The 11,208-nt window shown below is 33.2% G+C and overlaps 1 protein-coding gene across 1 annotated transcript; it reads left to right on the forward strand.

Moving 5' to 3' along the window:
- Window positions 1–4,811: 4,811 nt before the first annotated feature.
- Window positions 4,812–6,027, forward strand: LOC122316822. The gene is made up of 2 exons (XM_043133626.1): window positions 4,812–5,492; window positions 5,740–6,027. The coding sequence occupies exons 1-2, from the start codon at window positions 5,131–5,133 to the stop codon at window positions 5,741–5,743; spliced, it is 366 nt and encodes a 121-aa protein (XP_042989560.1). The 5' UTR covers window positions 4,812–5,130; the 3' UTR covers window positions 5,744–6,027.
- The last annotated feature ends 5,181 nt before the right edge of the window (window positions 6,028–11,208 follow it).

Here is an 11,208-nt window from a genome sequence, read left to right on the forward strand (position 1 = left end):
TCTCTCTCTCTCTCTCTCTCTCGCCAAAACCCTAGCCTCCTCTACCGATCAAAGCCTCGTTTTCATCCTCGTGCCGTCATTTTCATCTACGGGTATGTCTTGTTCTCTTTGTTTGTTTTGTTCTCTCATTATTGATTTTGGATTTTTTTTATTTATGAGAATGTTTGAACATTTGAGGAGTATTTTATGGGTTAGATCTGTAATGTTTTTGTGAGTATGTTTGTTCTCTGTAATGGCGTGAAAATTTTTATGGGTTTGCTTGTTTTGTTTTGGTTTGGAACCTGTCAGATAAGGTTTTTATGGGTGTGCTAGTTTTGTTCTGTTTTGTGTAGATCTGGTGAACTGAGTCTCTTTTTTGTGTAGATTTTGGTGCCATATTTTTTTCACCATCACTCGGGCGTTTTTTTTTTCTTTTTTCTTTTTCCAGATTTGCAAAGGGTCCCAAACCAGATTTGCAAGTACTTTTCTCGGAAGGTAAGGGGCAGCCCATTTCAATTAGAGGCTAATGCAAGGTCTTGGGTTTTGAGGACCCAAGGCTACTAGAACATAATATAATTGTGCATGTTCATTGTTTGCAAGAGCTAGAATCCTGATTTTCTAAAAGAAGGTTAGGCTATGGCCACAGAAGGAACAATAGCAACAATATCTTTCCTGTGGTTTGTTCAGCTCCCATGGCATTTCTTTTAGAATGGATGCCCTCATGCCTTACTAAATGTTAATTTCTTGTTAGCATTTTATGAATGGATATGGTACTAATGCACAATTTATTTAACAACCTCACACCGTATAAATCACAGATTGTTTTTATAAGGGAAAATAAAATGCTAAAAAAATATAGTGATAGGAAAGCAGTATTTATATCTTATATCACAGATTTGAGTTAGTAAATCACCAAAAAGTCTTAAGTTCATAAATTACCAGACTTGTGTATCTCACCATCTGTGCCATAGTTCAATGCTTGCTGTGTAAAATGATGGGTTTTCTTTTTGATGAGTAATATGATGGAATATATTGTCAACTTTCTATTCTAAAATGTGAGCTCGGTCAGTTTCTCTGCAGACTGGAAAAGTTGTGACAACCGCTTCTGCTAGCAGTTTGGAAAAATTCCTTCTTAAGATTGAGAAGCGGACTATCGATTATGTTGAATATGTTGAAGCTGATTTTCTATTGATTGCTAGTGGTAGTAGTCCTCAGGCTGTGATGAAAAGTGGTTTGGTTTTATTTGCAAGTATATGAATTATTTTTCTTGATCAACTTTTCTTGTCCTTCTTAAAGGGTTATAGGCTTGTAGCTCAGCTCAATCATTCAATTGTTGATCCAGTGCCAAGCTTATTTACTTTCAAGATTGAGGATCCAAAGCTGGCAGAGTTGGCAGGGGTAATGTTCATTATTGTGTTTTTATTTTTTACTACTTCACAATAGCTGCAAAGATCCTGTTCATTGTTTTTGATGCAAGTCATCTATTTTGATGAAAAAAAATTTCACGACTACTTCTCTATCCAAACAATAGTTGCCATATTGTCTATTTCTTGAGTTAACAGTGTAAGAACCAGTAATTAGTTGTAATTAAATAATTTTGTGTGGTTTGATTGTTTTTCTCTTGATATCCTTAGTTTTATCTCTCTCTTTTTTTTATTCACCCAGTTATATAAATGGAGAATTTAGTATTTTTCTCCATAGTTTGTGTTTTTCTCTGTTGAAATACATTCTTACTCTTCAGTTTGGGTGGCTACAGAGAATATACTAGGAATTCAATGTGGCGGTTGTCTTCCGTTTGGGTGACTACAACGAATATACTTGAAGTTTTATTTGGCGTGATTAAATCACATGGAAGACTATGTTATTGATATGTAATTCATATCTTGTAATTTTATATTTTATAATGTAATGTAATATGTAGTGGATTGCATGCATTTAAGTTTTTCATTTTTATATATTTTATTATTCTGGACAATGTTATGCTTTTTAACATTACCTCTTAGAAAAATTTTCAAAAAATATAGACTTTTTAAAAGAAAAAAAAATTAGGATTTTCAACATTTATTTTTTAAAATTTCTATAATAAATATAGGCTTTCACATAAAGAGAATTATACTTTTCAACATTGATTTTAAAAATATTTAATATGATATTCGATTTTATTTTTTAAAAAAATTATGCTTTTAAAGCCTCAGAAAAAAGGAAAAAAAAAACCGGGTTCAATCCGGAAGTCGGAATTCGGGTTTTACAAAACCCGGGTTCATCCGAGTTCCGGCCCGTGTTTCAAATCCAGATTCCGGTTTGGGTATACCCGGATTTCTGGGTCGGAACCCGGATGAACAGTCCTACTCAGGATTTTTTGGAACGACCAGAGTTTATTTTTTCATTTTATACAAGAGTAATGCTGAGATTTTAGTCCATTTTTCTTCAGCCTTTTCATGACTTGCTTAATTATTAGCAAGAGCACTTCTTGTTAAGTTGAGAAATCTGAAATTTAGTTTCATGTGATGTTCATTAGGTGAGTCAATATTTTGACTATGAAGATCCAAATAGAGCAGTGAAGGAGATCTGGATCTGGCATAGTGCAAAAGCTCTTACTGAACTAATGATAATACAATGACTTGTAATTTTGTATTTTGCAATGTAATTAAGTACTAAATAATGTAATATGAAGTGGGTTGTATTATGTGATACATGCATTTTATATTATAAATACTGAATTTCTATTTTTGAGATGCATGTAGTTAAAAAGAAAATTAGTTTTCTATATTAAAAAAAACATGTTTTCAAATGTAATAGAATATAGGCTTTAGATTTTTTTTTTTTTTTAAATTGCTTTACAACATCTATTTCTGGAAAAAAAAAAATTAATAGTATAACCTTTGTTAAAAAAAAAAAAAAAAAAAAAAGACCCGGGTAGAGCTTGGAACCCGAATTTCCAGATTATTAAAACCCCGGATTCATCCGGGTTTCGGCCCAAGTCGTAACCCAGGTGTATCCGGGCCGAAACCCGACCCGGGTTTGGAATCTGGATTCCGGGCCAAGTATACCCGAATATTCGGTCTAAAACTCGGATGAACAGTGCTATGCTTACTAACTACGTCGAATGCATTCAAACATATTTGTCTGTTTGACCACTAAAGTTAACATTTAAACGATTTTCCGTTTGAGCAAATTTTGTTTTGATCGACTACTCATTAAGTATTTGTTGGAACATAATTAACAAATGAACATTATGTTTTTACTGTTCGACCATAAATCTAGGACGAAACTAAATCATTCAAAATATATTATATTCGAACGCAATCAAATGGTTTTGGTTGATTTTGTCTCAAAAAATATTTTTTAGAATAAAATTGATATTTTCGTCTTAAAATAACTTTTGAAAAACTGTTATTGAAACGACATTGAGACGATTTTTTTTTTTTCGTCTAAAAAAAATTTTTGAGACAAAATTACAGATTTTTTAGACGAAATGTTTTTCCCGAAATACCACTTCAGTGGTAGTTTTCCACGTGTTGAACTGCCCTGACTTCCCACACGTCTGTGAACTTGTTTTCTCGATCGCCGGCCAACTTTCCCTTTTAACAACTTGGTTTGCCGATATAACGTAGTTGACCAACGTCGCTAACCTAAGAGATGTCCACATGTTTTTCTTTTCTACTTTATATATTGAATTTGGTGTTCTCGTTTCTAAAAATAAAAAGCATATAATAAATTAAATACATGTGCCAAATCTCTTAAATCCCCAGTGCTCTGATTGGTCCTCTGTCCTATGTACTGACCAAATTTCAATTACTACGTCCTAGTTTACTCATATATTCTTTTATTGTCTTTTGCAAATAGTTTATTAAGCAATCTGTCAATGTAATTTTCAGTGGTATCCACCGTTGTTCAACTAACCTCCAACAAGAACAAGAGTCTCAGAGAATTCAGTGGGGATGCCTCTGATAATTAACTCAAGAGAAGAATCCACTTTTTTTGCATTAAAAGATAATAATAAGTAGTCTCCATAAGACATACATGGTTAGTTATTTATCAAAATTTTTATATGTAGTTATTTTTACATATTTGTTTATACACTTTATTAATATAATTAATTGTATATTAAAAAATAATATAATTAATTATATTAATAAAATATATAAAGAGTATATAAAAATTACAGTATAACATTCCTAATTATTTATAGAGTTAGAAGTATTAATCTATGACATTATCCATTTGGAGCGCAATTATTGGTACTCCGTCTGACTTGTTATCTTCCTGAGCATGATTCGGCCATAGATAACTTTTTGTACGAGTATCTCAAAGAGCATAACTCTATAGATATACGGATTAATTTTTTTTTTTTTATAAAATATACGGATTAATGTTAAGTCTCCATACTGAGCATAAAATCTTCCTAGACTTTACTTCGGGCCTTTATGGTATGTACTGCACCATTCTATCCTTTGGCGGGTTTGGCCGCCGCTGGCACGTGAGTCTCTCGTTACTTTGTCATTACCCGCTAGCTAGCTTTCCCCGCCCAACCATATATATATATATTTATGCCCAACACAATCCAACCACTTCCGTTGTTTCTAATGGAAAAACTACGACATCTGTCCCAATCACATTGAAAAGTTGGCTACTCTACCCAACCCCTTCAAAAAAAGACAAAAAAAAAAAAAATTCAAAGCAATCTTACACTAACACAAACTTTGACCTTTCATTAATTATAATTAGCTGTTAGGTTTACAAAAGAAGTACTGCTTTGATTGCCCCTCCAATTTTACTAGTCTTGGATGCCGATCTGGTCTCATTACGGGGGCTGCTCTACTAACCTAATTTGAAAAGAGGCATCCATTTTCTTGTTCCCTTGTCCTCCTGCTGGTCCTACCATTCCATCGTGTTCTATTCCAAAATTATAGTTTTGCTTTATAATCTGGTCATTTCACGTTGTTAATCAGAGCCTCTCATCATTCCACCCAAGACCGTCCAAAAGTCCAAAAATCACTTCAAAAGCCACAAATTTCCAAGTTCCTTCCCTCCAAAGTCCATACCTGCGTTACAGCATCGCCTCACCCTCCCAACAAAGTCATCCCTCAACCTTATTTATAAACCACAACAGAGATTGCCTCTGCAAGTGTTTGCTTGTGGAGGCTGAAAATGTGTAATATGGCCTACAACAATCTTGGCAACGGCAGAAGATCCTGCCACGGAAACAGAGGATTTAGGCTGAATACCAAAAGATTTTCGGTGCAGCGATTTCGTGCAAGGTTCGTTTATTTGTTCAAGCTCTTAAATAGTTGGAGATCATCTTATGGGCAAGCTCTAAAATCACTAAAGAAAGGTCTTGGCAGAAGAAATAGCATCAACATAAATAACAGCGGCGTCGGCAGCAACAGCACCATGAGTTTGGTTTTGAAGGTCCCCAACATGGGTCGAGCCGACTGTAGGTTGAGATCTTTTGGGAGGTCCAACTCTTTCTATGCCGAGGCCATTGCAGATTGCTTGGAGTTCATCAAGAGGTCCTCTGTTTCAGAAGATCGAAACCCCATCATCCAAAGATAGGAATTTTTTTTTTTTTTTCTTTTTCTTTTGCCATTCTGTATAAAACGAGTCGCGGAGATGTGTTCCTTGTATTTGTCATTTTGTTACATATTACATTCGTTTGCCTTTTTCAAATATGAGAGAGTACTTGTCCGTTTACCTTTTTTATATATTAAAATTTTGGGAGATTTTTAATATTATTGTGTTGCCTATTTTTCTGCTCAGGTGACATTCACGAGAAAGTTCTCCGGGGGTATGAATGAACATATTGCTCATTTTATTCTACCTTAAGTATTTGCCAGCTTTCCAAGGCAAATATAGAAGAAGGAGCACTTTTCATGAAAACCGTGGGGGTTAAGTTTCTAGCATCTTTCAACAAGAAAACAACAGAGAAAGATTTTGTAAAAAATAAGAAGATGGCAGTTATCGTATATATTTTTGAAGAAAAGTTTTATAAGAATAAATTCATATTTTATAATAAATAAAAATTTACAATGTGTCTTATTAGGTCTATTTGTAAATTTATTTTTTTGAATTTTTTTGATTGATGAAGCAATTCCCATTTCTGAATGCATGAGAAGATAGATAAATAGATAAACGGAGTTGTTCCTGTAAGGAAAATAGATCCAACATCCAGTAGTTGCTTATTTTTTCATCTTTTCGAACAATCCATTCCAGGTAGAGTATTGGGCTATGCTTGGTCCTTAATCGGGCCAGGCTGGTCATTATTGGAGTTTTTCCCTGTACGGATAACAGATCCAGCGTCTAGATCTAGTTGCTTATTATTTCATCCTTTCGAACAATCCATTCCAGGTAGAGTATTGGGCTATGCTTGGTCCTTAATCGGGCCAGGCTGGTCATTATTGGACTTGTCAATAGGCTGCCAGTCTCGATCCCCAAGGAAGAATTCAAATAAAAATCAACGTTACAATTTAGATAAATAATATTTTATTAATGCTATTTATTTATTTTTTTCAAATAGAATGTGTGGATAGAGGTATAATCAGTCTGGTTGAGTCCGGTTTTGTATAATTTTTAAAACTAAACCTGTTGCACTAATTTTGCATTTTCATTACCTTCCTAAATTGATACTTCTAATTTTACTAATTTCAGTTTGGTTCAGTCCATTTTTTAATTTTATTATAACTATAATATTATAAGTTATAGTGATTTAATATAGTATTAGTATTACTATATAAAAATAATTTAATATAGTGCTAGTATTAATATTAAATCACTAAGTACTAGTATAATATAGTAAAGTATAGTGCTAGTATATTATTAATATCAATACAATACTAGTATTAGTATTACTATATAAAAGTGATTTAATATTAATAATTTATAGTGATTTAATATTGTATTAGTATTAATATACATTAGTATACTAATGTATACCAATTAATTAAAGCAAAATGTAAGTACTATACTAATATATATTAGATTACTAATGTATTATGTATTTATCAAAATGATTCAAAGCAATATGTTGAGAATTTATTAGGCCTAAAAATTTAATTAATATGTATTTTATATTAATAACATATGATTAAACAAATGTTCAAGTTTAATATTATAATTTTATGTTATAAATTATAATATAAAATTATTTCATATATAATTATATATATTATATATAAAAATTATATATAATATTTTATATAATATTAAAATTTAATTATATATATAAATACGAATCGGTTCGTTCAGGTCCTAAAAATCCTAGAACCGAAACTAGACCAATTTTATACGGTTTGTGGAATCATGGAATCAATCCTGGTCTAAAACCAGACCAATGGGTCCAATCCAGGCCAATTTTTCGGTTTAAACTTTCACCCCTATGTGTGAAACTCGCACTCCCTAAGACTCTCTAAACTTATATCTAGCATTATTTTATAATCTAAGTATTTTCGAATCCGAATCCCATGTGAATGTGTCTTTTAAAAGAATCAGCTAATATTAGAATATTTAAGGGTTAGTTTGGTAGTTGGAATGCACTAAGGTCAATTTAGTTAAATCTAATTTTAAACTGAATTTAACATCTAAACATACATTTATCAAATTATTAAACTTATGTTAATTCAAAACCTCCTTATACGTGAGACCCATAACCTTTTTCAACTCAACATTTTTTTTATACATGAAACTCACAATCTTTTTTAACTTCTCATAAATAGTATTAAACTCATTTTAACATTGTTAAACATGTCATCCTTTGGAAAATTTCGATCTATAAGCCTTTTGTTCTGCAGTGTACAAAATATGCTCTAAAATATTGGTGGCTCGATTAACCTCGGTATTGAGTCGTCTTATTTCTCTTTCCTCCCTGGCCGAAGTATTTTTTATAACATAAGCCTTACTCAAGAGTTAGTCTATCATTTAAATAAGCCAGTTCCCACCGGCAGGGGGGGTGTAGGGTTGCTAAGGCTTATGATACTATTGATTGGAAATTTTTATTCCATGTGTTGAGAGCTTTTGGTTTTTCAATTGAGTTTTGTCAAATGATATCCCAATGTGTTATTACACCATGGTATTCTTTTGTTATGAATAGGACGTCCATGGGTTTTTCTAAGGGTGGTAGGAGGCTTTGCCAAGTGGACCCTTTTTCACCTTATTTATTCATCCTTGTAGAGGATTTTTTTTTTTCTCGCCTCTTAAAACAAAAGTTTGAAGCCAAAAAAATTGGTTGCTTTACTCATCCTAGAAGTGGTTCCTTCATTTCTCATTTACTGTATGCCGATGATATGATGATCTTTGCAGATGGTGGTAAATAGTTAGTTAAGGAGATCAAAGACACTCTTGGTCTTTATGCACAATGGCCGTTAGCTGGTGAATGTCTTCAGCAGGTGAACTAGGCAAAGTCTTCAATTTTTTTCTCTTAGATAGTTTCTATTCATAGGTGTTGTGTGCTCTTATCTCTTAATGGTTTCTTTGAAGGCAAATTTCTAGTTAAGTACTTAGTGGTGCCTATTATTGCTGGAAGAATGAAGGGAATTTATTTTGAGGAATTGGTTCAAAAAATTTGTCAGAAGATTAAAGGCTGGAAAATGAAATTTCTATCTTCGAGCACTCGACTTATTTTATTGAGACATGTTCTTTCTATTATGTCGGTGCATTTGTTGGCTGTTCTTCAAGTTCCTAAGTAAAAAATAAATAACTTGCACAAGTTATTTAGTTCCTCTTTTGGGGGCTTGGTCAATAGAAAATCTTAAAGAAAATGGGTAAATTGGGACAAGCTTTGCAAACCAATTGATGAGTGGGGCATTGGCTTGAAGAATTTGTATGATGTTCAAAAATCTTTGCATCTCAAGTTTGCATGGAATTTGTTATGCTTAGATTCTTTGTGGACGAGATTTTTTCACTCAGTATATTAAAGACCAGCATTTTTCAGTAGTCCCACATACTAGAGGAACCTATTTCTAAAAAATGGTAATTTGTGAAGTTCTCACTGTGATAAAACGTTCTAAGTGGCTGGTTAGAGAAGAGAATGTATCCTTTTGGTGGGACAAATGGTTGGATTTAGGCCCTTTATGTGAGCAACAATCGATAGTTAATGGTCTAAATTTAACCGTGAAACAATGCATGGTGGATAATAATTGGGGTGTGGATTACCTAGTGGAGCTCGTGGGGCCAGAGCAAGTGGATTTAGTTGTCTTTAAGATTGGTAGTACAAGAGGTGGCTCTGATCAACTAGTTTGGTTGGGTACATTGGATGGTTCCTTTACCACCAAAAGTGTGTGGAATTTTGTACTTGTAGAGCTCCAAAAATACAGTGGCCGAAGTGGATATGGCATGTTGCTTTGCTAAAGAAATTTTCAATTTTGATGTGGAAAGCCTTATCACAAAGTCTAAATGTTGATGAATGTATTTGGCGAATTGGAATTCCTCTGGTCTCCAAATGTAAGTGTTGTTTGGAGGGTGCTTTTGAAGACTTAAACCATGTTCATTATGGGGGGAAAATTGCTACGGCTATATGGAAATTTGCTCCATTACTCTGGGAATTCCGTATGTGGCTAATCAGTGATGGAGAGAAACAACTAAGGCTTGGCTTTGGCATACTTCTAGGTCATCGTAAGTTGGTATTTTACTTGATTTAATTCCTATTATCATCACTTGAAATTTGTTGTGTTGGAGATGTTCGGCTAGAATAGAAGGAAAAAAGGATTCCATTGATTTTTGTGGCATTCTATTAAATACTGAATAAACTAGGTTGGTATCAAGTTAAAGGTTGTTTATCAGCTGGGACAAAGGGACATTGATGTGTTGAACATGTTGCAGTTGCCAGTTAATACCAAAAGAAAAGAAAAATTTATTGCGGTATCCTGGCAAAAACCAGGTCCTAGGTGGTTTAAACTAAATGTTGATAGTAGTAGTTTATGAAAATAGGAATATGAAATTTTCCTTTGCTGCTAGCACGAATAGGGGCTCTAATAATCAAGCTGAGATGATGGATCTGTTGATTGGAATTCAAAAATGCAAGAATATGATTTTTGATGATATTATTCTCAAGCTGGATTCGCTGTTGGTTGTAAACTGGTTTAAAAAAGGAAAATGTAGTTTATGGTATTAGGAGGATTTTGCGAGGAGATTAGCCGACTATTATCAAGGATAAATTTTTAGATTCAACATGTTTTTAGGGAAGGAAATATAGCAGTGGATTTCCTTGCTCGAATGGGAAGTAGTGGCTACATTGAGGACTAGTTTGCACAAGAGGACCTCCCTTTCTTGATTAAGGGTATTATGCGCACTAATCATAGTGGTTTAGCTCAATTATGAAAGGTTCATTGATGTTTTGGTCTGAGCTGTTAGAAGTTTTGGTCATGATCACTGGGTGCTTGCTGTGGTTTTTACACGGGTTCTTTAGTTTTATTCTGTCTGTTTCATTGGTTCATTTGTTTACAATAAGACGTTGGTGGTTAGTGTCTTTTATTCTTAAGGTTGATTTGTCTATATTTCCTTTTGGTTGGCTATTGGCATTGTAACCATGGTATTCCTCTACCACAAGTGAAAGCTTTTTAATAAAGACCCATCCTCCTTTTCCAAAAAAAAAAAACATCATTGTAATATCTAAACTCATCTTAAATGGGTCTACAGAACTCATTTCACCATCTCAACTCACTACTATCATAACAACTCGAATACTAGCATTTCAAGGCTCCCAAGTTCAGCTTCTACGCTTGCAACTTTAGAAATTCTGAGCTCAATATGTATATACTGTTCAAGCTGAGCTCAACTTCTCTAGTTCTCGTAGTCTATTTACAGTCATTGAAATCGAACAAAATATGTTCTGGTAGTTAATATAGTTATGTCCACCTGGTTTATATATATATATATATATATATATATATATTTAGATGGCATTGGTTGCTTATATTCTAAATAATAGCTTAATTTGTGGCATTGTTTGTACGTAGTTTGTAAAGTCGTAGATAGTTTGATATTAAGTTATAGTTTCCCTTGTAACTAGACACTACAGCTAAAAAGAGCTATTGGAACAACTTTTGTTTGGAACGAAATGAAAATCGTCCCAAAAAATGAGATATAGGGATGTATTTCAAATTTCATTCCAAAAAAAAGATGGAAGGTGTTTGCCGTTCGAAGGTATATTTGGGGATTAAAAATTTTGTACCTAATAAGATAACTGCTCAAACATCCACAAAAAACATTCAAACAAAATGAAATAAACATCCGAAT

Source organism: Carya illinoinensis, chromosome 7 (assembly GCF_018687715.1).
Source record: "Carya illinoinensis cultivar Pawnee chromosome 7, C.illinoinensisPawnee_v1, whole genome shotgun sequence".
Taxonomy (NCBI): Eukaryota; Viridiplantae; Streptophyta; class Magnoliopsida; order Fagales; family Juglandaceae; genus Carya; species Carya illinoinensis.

What these genes read in the sequence shown, in the direction of transcription:
- LOC122316822 (XM_043133626.1), top strand. Translation starts at nt 5,131, where the DNA reads ATGTGTAATATGGCCTACAACAATCTTGGCAACGGCAGAAGATCCTGC.